The sequence below is a fragment of the Erinaceus europaeus genome, chromosome 1, assembly GCF_950295315.1.
Source record: "Erinaceus europaeus chromosome 1, mEriEur2.1, whole genome shotgun sequence".
Classification (NCBI taxonomy): domain Eukaryota; kingdom Metazoa; phylum Chordata; class Mammalia; order Eulipotyphla; family Erinaceidae; genus Erinaceus; species Erinaceus europaeus.
Window position 1 is genome coordinate 149417465 of NC_080162.1, and position 19920 is coordinate 149437384.

General features: G+C 46.0%; 1 protein-coding gene across 2 annotated transcripts in view; it reads left to right on the plus strand.

The window, feature by feature from the left end:
- Positions 1 to 19920, plus strand: part of RAB6B (RAB6B, member RAS oncogene family) — a 64317-nt gene that overhangs the window by 30147 nt on the left and 14250 nt on the right. For both annotated transcript variants that reach the window (XM_060197005.1, XM_060197010.1), the window contains exons 3-4: positions 19020 to 19073; positions 19226 to 19331. In XM_060197005.1, the coding sequence (XP_060052988.1) occupies positions 19020 to 19073; positions 19226 to 19331 (160 nt within the window). The remainder of the gene's footprint in view (positions 1 to 19019; positions 19074 to 19225; positions 19332 to 19920) is intronic.

Below are 19920 nucleotides of genomic sequence, written 5' to 3' on the forward strand. Positions count from 1 at the left end.
TGCTAGATCAATATGGCAGAACTCCATTGTTGGTCAACATTCAGTTCTTTGGGAAAAATACAAGGCAACTACCTTTTGTCCTACAGTGTCCCTGAATGTCCCCATCCACTCGGTGAGCTGACCTAGCAAGCAGAGACTGAGTGGATGTTGCCAGTTGCCCCTAGGGACACTCCCTTGGAGACTGGTCTGAGAACAGCCTTGACTATGGTCTGTCACTTTCTTTTCCTCCTTGCTTCCTTTCCTGCTCCGCCTCTCTCTGGTCAAGCAGATAGGTAGGTAGGTAGACAGACAGACACACACACACACACACACACACACACACACACACACACACAGGAGAGGAACATGGTCACTCACTTTGGAAAGGTGGCTTGAAGGGAGACTCCGCTGGTCCTTGAGTGCAGTAAGTCACAGATTGACCAGAGGGGGCAGCACTGAGCAGTGAGGCAGGTACCACCCACTCTCCTGTTGACTGACAGTCACACAACTGCTTTCAAGGCAGAGAAATAAAAGTGAGAGCTTCTCTGGAGTCACTCCAGCAGGCAGCTGCTTCTGACTTACTGGTTACATCCGGGTCCTGTGGTCACCCTCAGCCTCTAGTAAGGTGGGGACTGTAGCATTTTACTTTCACAGTCTTAAATTAGAGAGGGAATAAGGGGGTGCAGGGGTGTCTGTGGGTCAGCAAAATGGCTCCCTTGGCTAGTGCTCTGCTTTACCATGTGCGTGACCCACCTTGGAGGAAACTTCAGTGCTGTGGTCCTTTTTACTTTCTCTGCTTCTTCATGTCTCTCTCTTTCTCTCTCTCTCTGATTGAAAAAGTTATCCTGTACCAATGAAGCCTTGGCGATGATCTAAAATTAATAGTAATTAATAGTAATAACAAATATATAGATACATTTTAAAAAAGAATTAAAGGGGAAGCCTTGACCTCTTAGACTCATTTTTGAGCCATTATGAGACCCCTAGGGGAGCCTCAGGCTGTTCACAGCTTCTGTGTGACCTTTGAAGGGATTAACTGATTTGATTGCTTTTAACCCCTTACTGAATGTTGGAGGGGCAGAGCGATAGCTCACCAGGTAGGACCCGTGCTTTGCCATGCATGCAGCCCAAATATGTCCTGGAACCCTATGGAAGGTGCCCTGGCACTGGGGGGGAAGCTCTGATACTGTGGTCTCTCTCTATGAATGAAAAAGCCCCCAGTGAAACTGAGTTAAATCATACATGCTCTGCAAAAACAGGAAAAGAAAAAAAAAAGTCAAGGAAATTGGAAAGTGCATCTTATTTGACTGATGCCTCAGATCCCACACAGTCAAGAAATGAGAGAGCAAGCAGTCAATATTTCACCTGGGTGGGGAACCACCCTAAGCTACACTTCACTTGGAGAAGCATGGGCCCTACCAGGCTGCATCACCTTAGAGCTTGCAACCTCCCAGCACCCCTGCCCCTGGGCTCCCTACAGAGCTGCTGTCACCTCCCCACTCAGCAGATACTTGCCCGTCTGAATCCTGAAGCTCTGTCACCTCATCTGTGTACTAATCTGCATACTCATTTGCATGCCCCCATGCCCTCATTCTCTAGTCGGTGGCACAGAGCATAAGCAGCAGCTGCGCTATCAGGGGTTTGGCATGCCCAGCTGCTTCCACTGCCAGAGGTCCCAGCCCCAGGCTCAGGCCTAGACAGAGCTAGAGGACCCACGAGCGAGTTTTGAATCAATTTATGAACAGTTCCATGCATATTCCCAGTGAAGGCATATGCTGTAGAGTGCTCTTTGTCAAAATGTGGGTGCAGGGGCTGGGGGTGGTGCACCTGCTGAAGCACATATGTTGCCATATGTGGCGTCCCAGGTTCAAGCCCCTGGGCCCCACCTGTAGGGGGGAAGCTTCATAAATGGTGAAGCAGAAGCAATACTGAAGGAGCCCTTTTCATTCTCCTCCCACTACTTATCAGTAAATAAGGAAATAAGGACAAAGTGCCCTCCAGGATCAGTGGATTTGTGTGCAGGTACTGCGCTCCAGCAAAAACCCTGGTGGAAAGAAAAATAAATATTTTTTTATTTTATTGCCACTCAGATTATTGCTGGTGCTCAGTACCTGCACAAATCCACCACTCAGGGAGGCCATGTTTTTCCTTTTATTCTCTCTCTATTTTTTTTTTTTTTGATAGGACAGACAGAAATTGAGAGGGTTGGGGGAGGTAGAGAGGGATATAGAGATAGAAAGACACCCACAGACCTGCTTCACCGCTTGTGAAGCAACCCCCTGCAGGTGGGAAGCAGGGCCTTGAACCAGGGTCCTTGTGTATGGTAGCATATGCCACTACCTGGCCCATCCAAAACTAATTTTAAAGGGTCGAAGAGATAGTATAGTCGTGCAAACCAACTTTCATACTTGAGGATCCAGGTTCAGTCCCTAGCACCATAAACCAGAATTAAGCAATGCTCTGGTAATATTATTTTTTTAAAAAGTAATAATCAAAGATAAAATAATAACCACAGCAATGATAAAACAACATGGGCAACAAAAAGGGGAACAAAAATAGTCTCCAAGAGCATGGATCCATGGCACCGAGCCCCAGCAATAACCCTGGAGGCAAAAAAAAGTATATATATATGAAAGGGGGAAATTTGAATATTAAAAAATTGTCACCTCTTTGGTGGTCAGCCCTCCCTGCAGTCCTGGGGACATCAGTGAAATAATAACAGGGGCTACAGGCACAAAGGTGGCCCCCAAGGCTAACAAGCTCTGGAAAGTTGTATAAAATTGCTCACATTTCTTCATTGTAGGGATCATTGTGGCCTTCCCTGGGGCCAAGAGGCTTCAAGGCTTCCCATTTGGGCTGGAATTTGTGGTCTTTCCAGAAATAATGACCATGTCCCCTGTCGTCCTACAGATAACCATCTGGGCTGTGACTTACCTAGCTAGACTGGGAACTGTTTTCAGAGGGCCCGAGACCAGCTGGGGGTCTGCAGCCCCTTCTGGAAGCTGCCCTTGGTCACTTGTCCTCCTCTTTATGTGTCTCTGGGATGCCTTCATATGGTCCCACTCATGTGGCCTGCAGTCCTTGGAGGAAGCTCTCATTGCCCCCATTTCAGAGATGAGACACAGAGGGAGAGAAGATGGCATTTTACTACGGTACTCCCACCCCAGTGCCCTTCCAAGTCCACTTCACAGCTCTTAGCCTACCTAAGTGCTGGCAGAGGCCACTACAAACTGTATGGGACCCTGTGGGCACACTTCCCCACCCAGGTCCAGGAGACTGGGTCCTCTCTGGCTGTTCTGAGAAGCAGTGATAGGGAAGCTAAACTTGCCCCAGTGTCATGTGAAGATTCCTGTCATCCGGGCCTCTCAGAGGGCTGGTGCGTATTATAAAGGGGTCTTTGCCTTGCAAGCTGAAGTGATATCTGCTCCACTGGTCCTTGAGGCTGAAATCACCACACAGACTAACTCAGAGTTACTCAAACAAGGAAAACTATTCTAAGTCTTAAGTTTATTCTTAGCAAGGTTGGTGTGGCAAACACCCTTCTGTCTGAAGGAGACAGAAGTACATACCTCTAACAAGAATAGCCCATCTTTAAAAAAAAAAAAAAAGATTTAATAATGATCAACAAGACTGTAGGATAAGGGGGGTACAATTGCACACAGTTCCCACCATCAGAGTTCTGTATCCCATCCCTTCCATTGGAAGCTTTCCTGTTCTTTATCCCTCTGGGAGCATGGACCCAGGATCACTATGGGATGCAGAAGGTGGAAGGTCTGGCTTCTGTAATTGTTTCTTCACTGAACATAAGCATGGGCAGGTCTATCTATACTCTCAGCCTGTTTCTATCTTTCCCTACTGGGGTAGGGGAGGTGGGGTTCCAGGGCACATAAGGGAGGTCATCCATCCAGTGAAGTCAGGTTGATGTCATGGTAGCATCTGCAACTTGGTGGCTGAAAAAGCATTAAGATATAAAGCAGAACAAATTATTTAAGAATCAGAAACCTAAAGGCAAGAATATAGCAGGTGAGTTTGGGAGTCTCCATTTTGGAAAAAGCTAGTAGGTCTATTTTAGGTATATTCCAAGGGGCCCGTGACTTTACTAATTTTGGCCTGAGCCCAACAGCTAACATGCAGGTGGTCCAAAGGCACTGTCTGGGGAGATGGTGTCAGAGTTGGCAATAGTACTAGAAAGCTGGATCAGGGAAGAGACTAGGTTCCAATTATGGGGAAAGTATTCAAATATTATTAACTGTAAACCCCATCGATTTGATCTGGAGCCCATGTTCAGCACAGGAGCCTGTGCAACACCCCTGCAGGTTTGAGCTCACATTCTGTGGTTATGGCTAGGAACATTCTAGGCTGCATTCATTGCAGGACCCATCTTCCCCCTCGAGTGGCAGAGTATGCCAACCCAACCTCCCTTTGGAGAATGGGTCAGTCCCTACCATTGTTGACCCACACTGAGGGCAAAGTCCTATAGAGGCCCACAAGAGGGTCCACTATGCTGTTCCTGATGGAGATGACCAACAAGTGAGGAGAGGGATCTGCTAGAGTTCTAGGCCCATCATGTCTACATGGAAATTTCAAGATTCCTTGGACAATAGTGTGGCCTGATAGTAGCCAAAAGAGTCATCATTAAAGTAAGCCAGTGTCTTGCCCTTATCCAGCTTTTGTAGTCCTTACTTTTCTGACAAGGCTAGCCTTGGAGTGATTGAGGGAAGTGAAACAGGAAGTCGGTGAGGAGGGCATCTAGGTCTAAGTAGAAACTATTTGATTAAGTACTTTATGGTACCTAATACAAAAAGTGTCTTTTTTAGGTCTTTCTACTTGCTTGCTGCACTTACTGAGTCACTGCAAACTATTGTGCACTTTTACGTTAAGGTATATATTTTCCTTTAACTTATGGATACATGCTCACATGTGTTCTGTCTCATGGACCCTGGTCTGTATCTAGGTTCTGTGACTTTGTTAGGGAGTGCACCACCTGATATGGAATTAAGGAGCCCTATGAGCTAGGAACGGTCTCACCAGACTGCTGGAGCTGAAGGGTTGACATTCCACGTCTGGCATCTCTGGACATAGTCTGAGGTGAAACGTGTCAAGGTGGTACTGGTTGCCTTGATTTGGTTGAGCTCAGCAGATGCAGTATCAAATGGTATGGGTCAAGAGAAGTGTGCAGGAAAGTGATCCATGTCCTAGAGGTTCCAGGACTGGGAGAAATAGGGTTTTATAGAGAATGAGGAAGTTTCCTGCTCTCTTAGAGTTTGAGAAGGCAATAGACAGTTATTATTGTAACCAAATTATTTGGGAACTTGATTTACTCTGAAAGTCCTATGTTTAGTATTTGCTGTATCGTATAAGACCTTATCATGATTTATGCCATTTAATGCTATTTACATATAGCTGTATCATATAGTGACACAACCAGTTGCTCCTGGTATACCTGGCCTAAGACTATAGGTGATTTAATATTTTAAATAAATAGTCATTTTTAGAAATGTATAAACAGTTTAAGGCCACCGTTAAATTTCAATCATTTGAAACCTTAAATGCTTAGATTGAAGGAATATATACTCAGAACTGGGGGTCTATGCATCAAAAAGTTCAAGACTTTCAATCTATTTGTCCCTTCTCATATTGATAAAATAGTGACTTATAAGATTATAAGTTAATAGGAGTGTATATTAACATCATTCTCACCACCAAAGGTCTGTGTTCTTACCTTCGCCACCCTATAGTGAAGCTGAAAATCTACCTTCACCCTCCACCCAGAATTTTTTACTTTGGTGAAATATTCTAAACTCAGTCAAATTCTACTTTGCTTTTCTCTGTCTGTTCTTCCTTCTCAACTTCTTTTATGAGTGGGATTATCCTATACTTGTTTTTCTCTTTCTGACTTATCTCACTTAACATAATTCCTTCTAGCTCCCTCCAAGAAGGGTCAGAGAAGGTGAGTTCCTTGTTCTTAATAGCTGCATAGTATTCCATAGAGTATATATACCACAACTTTCTCAGCCATTCATCTGTTGTTGGACACCTGGGTTGCTTCCAGGCTTTGGCTATCACAAATTGTGCTGCTATGAATACAGGTGTTTTGCTATGAACACAGGTGTACAGATATCTTTTTAGATGGGTGTGATTGAATCCTTAGGGTATATCCCTAGGAGAGGAATTACTAGGTCATAAGAAGGTCCATTTCAAGCCTTGTGAGGGTTCTCCTGACTACTCTCCACAGAGGTTGGACCAATTTACATTCCCATCAGCTGTGCAGGAGGGTTCCTTTATCCCCACAATCTCTTCAGCATTTGTTGCTGCTGTCCTTTTTGATGTATGCCATTCTCACAGGGGTGAGGTGATATCTCAATGTTGTCTTTATTTGCATTTCTCTGACAATCAGTGACCTGGAGAAATTTTTCATGTTTGTTAGCCTTTTGGATCTCTTCTGTAGTGAATATTCTGTTCATATCCTCTCCCCACTTTTGGATGGGGTCATTTGCTCTTTTGATGCTGAGTTTGGTAAGCTCTTTATATTTTGGTTATTAGCCTCTTATCTGATGTGTGGCATGTAAAGATCTTCTCCCGTTCTGTAAGGGGTCTCTTTGTTTGGGTGATATCTTTTGCTATGCAGAAACTTTTCAGTTTGATGTAGTCCCAGTCCCATTGATTTGGTTTTGATTTAGTCTTCCTTGCACCTGGGTTTGTGTCATCACGCCATGTGCGCTTAACCTGCTGTACTATCGAGGCCCCCGGTTTGTGTCATCAAAGATGCCTTTGAGATTTAGATGGGAAAGCGTTCCCCAATATTTTCCTCTAAGTATTTGATAGTTTCTGGTCTAACATCCAGGCCCTTGATCCATTTGGAGTTTATTTTTGTTTCTGGTGAGATAAAGTGGTTCAGTTTCATCCTTCTGCACATTTCAACCCAGTTTTCCAAGCACCATTTATTGTAGAGACCCTCCTCCCTCTATTTAATACTTTGGGCCCCCTTATCAAAAATTAGGTATGAGGGTTTATTTCTGGGCTTTCAATTCTGTTCCACTGGTCTGTGTGTCTATTTTTGCTCCAGTACTAGGCTGTTTTGACTATGATGACCTTATAATATAGTTTGAGACCTGGGAGTGTGATGCCTCCATTTCTGTTTCTTTTCCTTAAGATTATTTTGGCAATTCTAGGTATTTTCTGGTTCCACATAAATGACTATAGGTTTTTTTTTTTTTTTTTTTTTTTTTTGTAATTTTTGTTCTATTCTCGTAAAGAAACTTGATGGGACTTTGATGGTAGTCCATCCTTTTATATTTGTAGCAAATTCCACAGAAATCTTACAGCAACAGGAAGCATAGTGGGTACATCTGGAAAGGGCTTGTGGGGTCAGCAGAGATATTAATTATAGAAGGTAAACATCGAATGGCAGGTACTCCAATTTTCTCAGGACAAGTACAATATTTTCACAATTCTTCTAAGATTCCAGATGGTAGGTAGTGTCTCTGAAGGTTAACAGGTCACATAGTTTCCCATCAGTTCTGGGTGATCACTTTGGCAGAAGGGAAGGCTTTGACCTCCCATGACACCGACTGACCTCTGCAAATCAATGGAGTTGCCAGCCTTACAGAGTGACTGATTAAATCATAGTTTGTCCTCATCCAGAACAGGCATAAGCCCAGAATATCAAGATGTATATATAGTATCAGATGTTCCTCAAAAGATACCCACATATGCGTAGTACCTCGAGTCCCAGCCCGCACATACTTCTCCAGGCAACCAGCGTGCTCACGTGTGACTCCACTCAGTCATGTGACTGCTCACACAGATGGTCTCGTTAGCATACGCTCACATGCTTATGTTACCTGTGCTCACCTCGGGGGGCGGGGGGGGGCGCTCTAGGCTCTAGGCTGAGGTTTCTGGTGTCTTTTGCATGTGGTTGTGGCCAACCTGTGGAATAGTATTCTTTCTCTGCTGTCACTGAGGTGTCCTTGCAGAGGACCTCTGTGGATCTTTCAAGCTCACTGTTTCCTTTGGCATCTCTCTGCTAGGAAGGCCATCAGTCATTTTGACATTTCAGATAGGGGCTGAAGGAATAAGTCACCGGGTAGGGCACTTGTCTTGCCGTGTATGCTGCTCCGGTTCGAATCCCGGCAACACATGGGAGTGCCACAGTGGGGGGAGGGGGCAGCTCCAATGCTGTGCTGTCTCTCCTCCTCTCACTGGCTCTATCTCAATGAAAACGGGGCACCAGAGTTATAAAAATGGTGTGTGTATGTTCCCAGAGGGAGAGAAATGTTAGGGGGAGATGATTCGAGGGTTCTGAAGCTCAATTCAGTCAGAACCTAGAGAGAGAAGAGGAAAAAGGGGAGGGCATTCAGAAGCAGTAATGGGTGTAGATGCGACTTAGGAAGAAAAGGAGGGAAGCATAGGATATAGATAGTTAGTTAGTTATAGAAATATAGTCAGCCTTTCTCTTTGACCTTATGAGAACCACTGCAGTTTCCAGTGGAGGAAATGGGACACAGAACTCTGGTGGTGGGCATAGTGTGGAATTATACTCCTGTTATTCTGTAATTTTGTAAATCACTAGTTAAAAAAAAGAAAAAGAACTACTAGAAAATAGTAAAAGATTGAACTCTCAAGTATGAAGTCCTGAGTTCCATCTCCAGCATCACCTGTGCTGGAGTAATGCTCTGGTTCTCTCTCTCTTGCTAATTAATAGATAAATCTCGGCAGGGGTAGATAGCATAATGGTTAAGTCCCAGGTTCAATTTCCTGCATCACCATAAGCCAGAGCTGAGCAGTGTTCTGGTAAAATAATAATAATAATAATCTAAAAAATTGTGCATGTCCAGGTGAAGGACCAAGGGTAAAAGTAGCCTTGGAAGGTCCTGCAAGTGACAAGTGGGCATTGGGAGGAGGAGAGGTGTGAACAGGGGATGCATCTCTGGGGGGGGGGGGGTACAGACAAACACAGCGGGGGGCAGACAGGCCCAGAGACAAGCGCTTAGACTGAGGGAAGGCTGAGTCACCCAGGGGTGGGGAGGTCTGCAACGACGATGGGGCAGGGACAGGATTGTGGACAGAGACAGGGAGCTGTGAGGTGAAGGCACATGAGACAGGTGAAGGAGCTGTGAGGTGAAGAGACAGGTGAAGGAGCTATGAGGTGAGGCACATGAGGAAGAGGACTGAGGCAGCACCCCTGAAGCATATAGCCTTGCCAGGGCAGTGGGCGCACCTGGTAGAGCACACATATTAGCATGCATGAGGACCTGGGTTCAAGCCTTGGTCCCCAGATGCAGAGGGAAACTGTGTGAGAAGTGGAACAGGGCTACTGAGGTCTCTCCTTCTTCCTCTTTCATTCTCAGCCTCTCATCCTTTATTGCAAAGAAAAGCTGCCTTGGAGAGTGTTGGTGTGCAGGCACCAAGCCCCAGTGATAACCCTGGCAGCAAAAAATAGAGTCTTGTAGAGGACTGTCACCTCAAGGAAACATGAAATGTAGCAGCTGTGGAAATATCTCAGCAGGCAGAGTGCAGGCCTTGTACCACAGGGGCTGGTGTGGTGGCTAGCTTCTCTCTCTTCTTTTCACATCAAATTCTCTCTCACAGGGAACTCTCAGGTGATTGAAACCATAACATGCATCTTTCAAAAATAGTCAGGTGACAACAATCACCGGGCACAGGGCTCAGCCCCCATGCTGGGTGAGTTATGACACCCCAATGCTCCCAGAGAACAGATGGCAAGGCACACACCTCCTGGAGGAGCTCTCTCCTCAGCTTCTACTCTAGAGAGAGGAGATGAGCCTCAGCAGCCTCCGCCAACCCTAGTTGAAGTCTTGCTCCACGAGACTCTTGTTTTTGCCACCAGGGTTATCATTGGGGCTCAGTGCCTGCACACCTCCACCCTCCCCAGCAATTTTTATGAAGGGTGAGAGACAGAGGGAGTTTGTGAGGGAGAAAGAGACAAGGGAGAAGGAGAGACACCTACAGCCCTGATCCCCCAAGACACACCTATGATGCCATTTGGGGTTAAAGGAATTGAGGTATGCATGCATCTTCTTGTTGTGAACATTGCTCAGGTTTGTAGAATTTCTGCTCTAGTTTCTTTCAATATGTTCTCTACTCCTCTCTCCGTCTCCTCTTCCTCAGCGATCCACTCAGCTCTGATGTTCATCTTTTGGATGGGGTCTGCTGTTTCACAGACAAGTGCTTCATTTTCCCTAGTCCTTTCCTCTCCAGCAGCTTTAAAAAAAATTGTGCAAAAAATAAATAAGATTTCAGATATTACAGTTTTGGTGGTCAGTCATTTATAGTTTCTCAGCTGAGATATATTAATCAGGGCCTTCATCATGAGCAGATTTTTCTTTAAATAGTTAAGCATAATAGGATAAGTTGTGTAAAAGAAAATCAACATGTTGCTTTCGACATCCGGGTCACTTTAGGGCTGGTCTCCATTTCTCCTTGAATAGAACTTCAGCTGCATAGACCTGCTAATGCTGAAACATCTTCTCCACACTGAGGTGAAGCTTGAGTTCTGGTTGCTCCTGGGGAGAATGTTGAGGCCTCCACTCCCTCCCCTGTGGCAGCCACTTAAAATTCCCTTCAGCTCTGGGGTCTGTCTCCAGCCAGTCCCAATCAGGTTGGCATTCATATGCAGAGCATGAGGCGCCCTCACCCTGGCTTTCTCTTTTCCAGGATTTTCCACACTTTCTGACTCCCCTGGTAACTTTGCAATCTGCCCTGGCATTTCTCCACGTGTGGGTTTCTTGCCAAGGGCTAGCTGTACCTCAGTACCAACTGGGGTTGGCCTGGTGACAGTGGATTCACCCAGTACTCTTCCCTCCCCTCTCCTCCCCTCCTCTTCTCTCTTCTCCTCCACCTTTCTCTCTTTCTTCCTCCCTTTTCCTTTTTTCATTCCTTTTCCTTCCTTCCTTCCTTCCTTCCTTTTTCCTTATTAAAGAAATTCTTTCCCTCCCTTTCCTCCTCCCTTCTTCCTTCACTTCCTCCCTCCTTCCCTCTCTCTCTCCCTCCCTTCCACCCTTCCCCTTCATTTTCTTCTTTCTTCCCTTCTTCCTTCCTTCTTTTCTTTCTTCCTCCTTATTGAGGAAACTATTCTTTATGCATCTCTTTCTGTCCCTCTCCCTATTGAGAAAACCTTTCTTTCTTTCTCTCTTTCTTTCTTCCTCCCTTTCTTCCTTCTTCTCCTTTCTTTCCTTCCTTTTTTTTCTTTGTTCTTGCTCCTTACCATTGTATTAGGGAAATGTTGATTTCCAGGGCTGTTGTCACAGGGGTGAAGTTTCACATCTATCCAATATAGGTGTCAGCTCACCTCACCTGCTCCTCCAGCACAGGACATGGGTCCTACCCCCCCACCCCAGGTGTCTCCCTCATACACACATATTTTCACTGATCCCCCCCCCAACCTCAAGGTCCTTAGACCTGCTGCAGAAGACCACCATCCATTAAGCTTCCATCCTACACTATCCTTGCTTTGTGCTTTAGATGTTAACCCCCCTCAGTTTCTCTCCTATTGTGGTCGCTTGGCAGTCCCTCCAGATGGTTGTTTTATTGTATCCACAGTTGACATTTTGTTTGTTTGACTTGTCACCAGGGTTATCTTTGTTATTATTATTATTATTATTATTGATTTAATATTGGTCTACAAAATGCATGTCGACAGGGGTATAATTCCAAACTATTCCCACCACCAGAGTTCTGAATCCCAAGTGCCTCCATTACGAGCCACTGCAGTTCCCCCAAGCTTGCAGACATGGGTTAACTGTCATCTCTACAGCCCTCTGTCTACATTTGTACATAATTGTCCCCTTTTCCTTCCAGGTACAGTCCTCTCTTCCCCTCGAAGCCACACGTAAGCCTATTACTACATCCAAATGTCCCTCCCTTTTTCCTACCCTCTCTCTGGAGCTGGAGTTCAGAGCCCTCATACCCTCTTCCTCCTATCATTTCTCCCACACTGGGAGTATGGCTCAGAATTGTTTTTGGGGTGCAGAAGGTGGGAGTTCTGGCTTCTATAATTACTTGTCTGCTGGACACGGACATTGACAAGTTGATCCATACCCCTGCCTGTTTATATCTTTCCCTAGTGGGGTCGAGCTTTGGCGAGGTGAGGTTCTAGGACACACTGGTGCGGTCATCTACCCAGAGAAGTCAGGGTGGAGTCATGATAGCATCTGCAACTTGATATCTGGAAGGTGGCAGGACATAAAATGAGACAAAATGGTTAATGAACAGAAACCAAAAGGTAGGGACAGAGCAGATGAGATTAGGGATTTTAGGGTGGAAGGAAGCTCGGAAGTCCACTTTAGGCATGTTTCTAGGTGCCCATAACTATGGTGTTATGCTTGAGTTTTCTAGCTAGGATGAAGTTGGATAAAAACATTGTCTGAGAAAATAGTCACCAGGATTATCTCTGGAGCTCTGTGCCTGCATGATCCCACTACTCCCAACAATATTTTTATAAAGAGAGAGTAAGAGACAGAGAGGAAAAGAGGCAGAGAGAGAAGAGACACCACAGCACTCACTATTCCACCACCCCTAAAATCCCCTCCCCAGATGGTCCTGTGTGGTGACCAGGGTTTTGAACCTGGGTCCACACTTATGGGGAAGTGTGCACTTCGCCAGCCCCCACTCAGAGCTCTCACTCCCAGTAGTGCTCTGCAAGAGGGCTGGTCTGATAGGAGCTCTGCTGTTACTGAATGAGAGCTCCCTGTTCTGGGATGTTCTCTCTGTGCCTCCCTCCTCCACTCCCAACCGCCCCCCCCCCCCCACTCCCTAGCTAGTACTCACTCAGGGCCTTGCCTGTTGTCTCACTTTTCCACTAGTCTCAGAGGCTCCATTCAGGACCCCAGCCCTGTGTGTGATTTTTCCTCAAGAGGTTGAAAGTTCAAGACTGAGTCTCAGACTCTGAGTAGATATTGTTGACAAAGAATAGGAAAGAAGAAGTTTTCTGGCTTACAAAACAAGTCAGGTTGGGAAGACCAAGGGTAATCTTCAAAGGAGAGAAGGGAGACCCTAGTTTTATACAGAGTACAGTGGGGGTGACTTCCCCATCTAGACATATTTTCAGGGTCTTCCAGGGAAAGTCATTCACATGTATGAAGGGGTGGGGTAAACATATCCATCTGAGCAGCACACAGCCATCACACACAGCATGTAAGAAAATGGCAGAGGGGATGGGATGCGGAGCTCTGGTGGTGGGAATTATACCCCTCTTATCCTATGGTCTTATCAGTGTTTCCACTTTATAAATAAATAAAAAGAAAAAAATGGCAGAGAATATGTCATCACAGGTGTGATTATTATCATTATTTGCCACCAACATAATTGTTGGGACTTGGTGCCTGCATAGCTCCACCATTCCTAGTGACTTTGTTTCCACTTTTTCTTTCATTAACGTAAGAGACAGAGATAGAGAGGGAGAGAGACACCCAGAGAAGAGATACCTACAGCACTGCTCCACTGCTCATGAAGTTTCTCCTCCTGCACGTGGGGACTGGGTGGTTGAACCCAGATCCTTGTGCATGGCAATGTGTGTGCAGTCCACTGGGTGAGTCACCACTCTGTTCCCAGGGATGTGACTTTAGCTATGGTAATAGGACACAGGTGACTATAGGTCAGGCCAAAGTCCACCACACAACCTGAACTGCCACGTTCTGTCCAGCTCAGGGCCTGGGACCCTCATCAGGACAGTGGTGTTTGTTAATTTTCTGTATCACTTCACCAGCATCCCCCTCCCCTCCAAAAAAAAAAAGTAACTGTGTGACCTTTCCCAGGAGAGATTGTCATACCCTCCAAACTGCTAGCCTTGGTTTGATGTTGCTGTTTGAAGCCCCATAGAGCCCATAGCAGTTTTGTCAGAGAAAAGAAAGGGGGGCAAAGGTGCAGAAAGTTAACAATATTGGCCACAGGGAAGGGCCCTCCAGGATAGGAAGGGACTGCTTTTTTTTTTAAATTTTTTTTATTTAAGAAAGGATTAATTAACAAAACCATAGGGTAGGAGGGGTACAACTCCACACAATTCCCACCACCCAATCTCCATATCCCACCCCCTCCCCCGATAGCTTTCCCATTCTCTATGTCTCTGGGAGCATGGACCCAGGGTCATTGAGGGTTGCAGAAGGTAGAAGGTCTGGCTTCTGTAATTGCATCCCCGCTGAACATGGGCGTTGACTGGTCGGTCCATACTCCCAGTCTGTCTCTCTCTTTCCCTAGTAGGGTGTGTCTCTGGGGAAGCTGAGCTCCAGGACACATTGGTGGGGTCTTCAGTCCAGGGAAGCCTGGCTAGCATCCTGATGGCATCTGGAACCTGGTGATTGAAAAGAGAGTTAACATACAAAGCCAAACAAATTGTTGAGCAATCATGGACCCAAAGCTTGAAATAGTGGAGAGGAAGTGTTAGGGAGGTACTCACTGCAAACTCTAGTGTACTTCTGCTCTCAGGTATATATTTTGCAGTAGTTTATGGATACGTGTCAACATAAGCTCTCTCTCACAGAAACTGGTGTATATCTAGGTTTTGGGACTTTGTTAGAAAGTGAACCACCTGAGATGAAATTAGAGTGTACTATAAAAGGAAAGCTCTCACCCGAGTAATGAAGCTGAAGGGTTGTCATTCCACACGTGAAGTCTCTGGACACAGTCTGAGGTGAAGCTTATTGAGGTGGCAATCGTTGCGTTGGTTAGGTTGTGGTTGGCGGATGCAATATTATTTGATATGGATTGGGAGAGGCATACGGGAAAGTGGGCCCTATCCAAGGGTTCCAGGACTGGGGGAAGTAGGGGCTCTATAGTGGAGACGTGAGGTTCCTGCTGTCTTAGGGTTCAAAAAGACAATCGATAGTTAATGTTATCATCACATTATTTGGTAATTGGGTTAACTTTGAAAAGTCCTTTTGTTATGGTTTGTTGTACAGTACCCAGTATCTTGTATATAGCTGTGCTATTGGATGCTTCTAATCTACTTGGTCTAGGCTTTTGAGAGAGTCTGCATATCAAATACACAGCCTATATATTAAAAAGATTCAGTTTGTGTTTTGAAAAACTTTGAGACATACAATTGATTTTCCCCCTCTCATATTAATTAACTAGTGATTTATATGTCTACATTTTGCTAGGAGTGTACATAAACACCATTCCCACCACCAAAAGACTGTGACCCATCCCTCCCACCCACTCCCACCCCCCACTGGCCCAGAAAGCTGCATGTCTACTCCTCACCACAGGGTTTTTACTTTGGTGCCCTACTTACAATTTGGTCAGGTCCTGCTTTTAGTTTCCCTTTCAGATCTTCTTACTCAACTTCTGTTGGTGAGTGGGATCATCCCATACTCATCTTTATCTTTCTGACTTAGCTCACTTAACATAATTCCTTCTAGCTCTGTCCAAGATGGGTCAGAGAAGGTGGGTTCATTGTTCTTGATAGCTGCATAGTATTCCATTGTGTATATATACCACAGCTTTCTCAGCCACTCATCTGTTGTTGGGCACCTGGGTTGCTTCCAGGTTTTAGCTATTATGAATTGTGCTGCTATGAACATAGGAGTACACACCTCTTTTTGGTTGGGTGTTATGGAGTCCTTGGGGTATAACCCCAGGAGAGGAATTACTGGATCATATGGAAGGTCCATGTCTAGCCTTGTGAGAGTTTTCCAGACTGCTCTCCACAGAGGCTGTACCAATTTACATTCCCACCAGCAATGTAAAAGGGTTCCTCTGTCCCCACATCCTCTCCAGCATTTGTTGCTGCTGTCCTTTTTGATGTATGCCATTCTTACAGGAGTGAGGTGGTATCTTAGTGTTGTCTTAATTTGCATTTCTCTGACAATCAGTGACCTAGAGCAGTTTTTCATATGTTTGTTAGCCTTTTGGATCTCCTCTGTAGTGAATGTTTTGTTCATATCCTCTGCCCATTTTTGGATGGGGTCATTTGCTTTTTTGGTGCTAAGTTTGCTGAGCTCTTTATATATTTTGGTGATTAGTTTCTTGTCTGATGTCTGGCATGTGAAGATCTTCTCCCATTCTGTGAGGGGTCTCTCTGTTTGTTTAATAGTTTCTTTGGATGTGCAGAAGCTTTTCAATTTGATGTAGTCCCATTGGTTTGTTTCTGCTTTAGTCTTCCTTGCAATTGGGTTTGATTCATCAAAGATGTCCTTGAGATGTAGGTGGGAAAGTGTTTTACCAATGTTTTCCTCTAAGTATTTGATTGTTTCTGGTCTGACATCTAGGTCTTTGATCCATTTGGAGTTGATTTTTGTTTCTGGTGAGATAAAGTGGTTCAGTTTCATTCTTCTGCATGTTACAACCCAGTTTTCCAGCACCATTTATTGAAGAGAGCCTCCTTCTTCCATTTAATGCTTTGGGCCCCCTTATCAAAGATTAGATGTCCATAGGTGTGGGGAGGGACTGCTTTTTATGGACAGGGCCCAGGACTTGCTCTACTCTGTGTTTCTCACATAGGAGGTGCTAAGGCTTTTTGGAGAGAGCTGCCCAGGGAAGGCAATGGCCACCTCCCTGCAGAGCTGGCCTGGCTGGAGGCTCCAGACTCCAGCTGGTGGGGCTTGGGGCCAGCTGCTGGTGCTTTGTGTCTGGGAAATCGACAGGCCAGAGAGCTCCAGACTGTCTGGTAACCAATGCCAAATTCAAGGCTCCTGTCCCCTTTCAGTACCAAGAGAGCTGACTTTTGTTGTTATGGTTGTTAAAATGCAAATGAACTTCCTCTTAAGTGGGCTCTGCGGAGCTCTTGTGTCTAATGACCATGAGATCTTGACAGTGGGGAGCCAGACAGGATGTGTCCCCCTGCACAGACTTGGTGACAGCTTCAGAAAGGAAGGGGTTTCAGGGAACAGAGAGAATACTGCTGAAGAGTCAACAGCCTCTGGGAGAGGTAAGGGCAAATACTGCCCCGCTTTGCCTTCTTGGTGCTGCATAGCACCTTCTTCAAGCTGGGTGTCTCCTGTCCCTCTGGAAACCACAGGCTTTTCCAACTGACTGCAGCACCAGCTTATAGGCTGACAGCTCTTTGCAGATTTGACTGTGCCGGTGAGTTACCTGTGGGCTTGCCTGGGATTCTGACCCACAGCCTGGCATTCCTGAAATGTCTGTTCTATCTGGGTGAGGCACAGACATCCTCTTCTTGTCAGCACACCCACGATGTGCGTGAAGGCTGGTGGTCCACATGCTCGATCATTGGTCAGTTGGGAGACTGACCCGTAGGAGAGTCTAAAAAACAGTCTGAGGCTGCCAGTGAGCAAGACGGTGGATTCTCATCATGCAGAGGGGAAAGAATACATTAAATTGTCGTACAGTGCGGAGGTCTGAGGGTTTGTTTCTGAAATCGTCCTCTCCCTTCTACTCCTTCCTCACTGATTTTAAATCCTTCAGGCTCATGGGCTATGGGCTGGACAGCAGGGCTGCAGACCAGTGCAAGGTCAGGTGGTCGTCCAGGTGAGGTTGTAGACCAGGTATGTACTGCTGGACAGAGGTATAGGTCAGCCAGGCAGGTAGGCTGGCAAGTCAAGCTGCAAATCAGTGTCTCCCAGGATTTTCTCTCTTTGCATCTTGTGCCCTTACTCTGTTAACTCTACTTTCTGAGGTGCCTTGAAACCAGCCTATAGGCTCTAAGAATACGTGTGGAGGAGCTGAACCCTGAATTCTGAAGAGGTTTTAGTCCCCATAGAAGAACTTTCCAGGGGTGGGAACAACTTTTGAAAAGGCACAGAGACCTAAGATGATTTGTTTATGGGGATTCCTGGTGAAAGTATTATGCTAAGGTGCAAAGCACATATTGGATGTAGGACAGTGAAGCTGTAGAAGTGGAGGGCAGGCCCTGAAATGTTTTGTAGGCCCATTGCACGAGTTCTGACTGTCTAATAGGGGCAGGGGGATATACTATGATTAGATTTGTGTTTAAGATATGCTTTGTTTGTTTGGTTTGTGTGATTCCACCACTTCAGATCACTTTTCCATACACTAAGAGAGAGAGAGAGAGAGAGAGAGATCCCAGCCACAGCAATGAGGAATGTTATGATACGAATGAAAGTCAGAGGTGACCAAGAACAAGTGTCATGCTTTTATGTTTACCTATAAATTCACCATTTTAATTTATTTTTGGAGCTCTGCATTATTTCTTTAAAGATCAAATTTCTATCTGCAAAATTTCCCTTCAGCCTAAAGCACCTCTTGCAATGAGATACATGGTCACAGCTTCCACTTTTCTGAGAATGTCTTATTTGACTTTCATTGTTGAGGGGAATTTTTAGTAGCTTTTGAAGTCTAGGCACAGCAGTGGTTGTTTCTTTTAGAACTGTAAAGATGCTGTTACTGTTTTTTGTCTTCAGTTTTTTCTGATGAGAAATAAACTATCATTGTTTCCTTGTATATATGGTTCCCCCCCTTTTTTTCAGTGCTCTTAAGGTATTCTCTTTACCCTTGGTTTTTAGTAATTTGACTATGACTTTCCTAGGTGTGGTTTTCATGATATGTATCACGTTTAAGTCCACTGAACTTCTTGAAATGAGAGGAACAGAGGCTGCAGGGCCAAGAAGGATCAAGCTTGGGGTCACCTAACTTTCTCCTACTGTCATTTTCCCCCAATTATTTTATTGGAGAAATAGTAATTTACAAGACAATTGTTACAGGGGTGTCTGCACACTACTCCCACCACCAACAGAATCTTCTATCATCATGCACTGGGTCCCTGTGTCCTTTCAACTTCCCCCTTCAGAATCTTTGGCTCCGCTGCAGTAGATCACAGGTAGGAAGGAAAATGGACCCCTTCTTCACCATTCATTGAAAGTTAAATTGGTTCAGCCCCTGTGAAAAACAGTCTGGGGAGTCCTCAGAACACTCAGAAACGAAGCTACCTGCTCATCTGACAGTTCCTTTCCTAGAGATTTACCCAAAGGACTCAAAAGCTAGTCCAAAGAGATCTGTGTGCACCTCCGTGCTTTCACTGCTGGCTTTGCCTCTACCTGGACCACTATGTTGCCCCTCTGCCTGAGACCTTGCAGTTGTGACCTTACTGTGCTTTTCCCCAATAGGCAACCATTGGGATTGACTTCTTATCAAAAACCATGTACTTGGAGGATCGCACGGTGAGTACCCAACTTTAAAACTGAGGGGACAGGGAGGCCTCCTTTGAGCTTGTCACCAGATCCCTCCCCAACCCGTGCTCCCCACCTGAGGACCCCACTGCCCACACCTGACCCTCTGCCCGCTCCCCTGCTCCCCTGCTCTCCTGCTACAGGTGCGGCTGCAGCTCTGGGACACAGCTGGCCAGGAACGGTTCCGCAGCCTGATCCCCAGCTACATCCGGGACTCCACGGTGGCCGTGGTGGTGTATGATATCACAAGTGAGTGTGGGTCACAGGGGCACCTCACAGGGCACGGGTTCCAAGGCCTTGGTGTGTGTGGGAGACAAAGTAGAGAAGACACTGGACCCTGAGCAGCCCTGCTTGGCAGCAGTGGCTGTGTTAGCTAGCACCCAGGCTCCCTGGGAGGGGTGGGGAATGTCTGGGAGTACTGCGGATGGGCTGCACACCCTTCACACCACATACATGGTCTGTACAGCCCGAGGGGAGCTCTAGGGGGTCAGGATGGGGCACAGTTCCAGGTATTGGCTTGTCAGAAAAGTCATGACATATTTTTCTATGTAAAAATGCATCATGACTTTTCCAACAACCCAATATACGGACACATTTGGGAAGAATTAATGATACCTGGAGTGGGAGGACCCTCTGGGTGCTGTCTCGGACTCTGCCCACCCCCTCGCCCACCCAGTCTCCCTACCGCAGGGTCCCTACTTACTCGAGTGCAGCTGGGAGCTACCCCAGCTACAGGTGCAGCCCCATGTCCCGCAGAAGGGCCATGGTGGTACAGAATGCTGGGAGTGGCTGTGGATGCTGCCCAGTCTTCTGGCTAAGGACCATACTGTCCTGACTC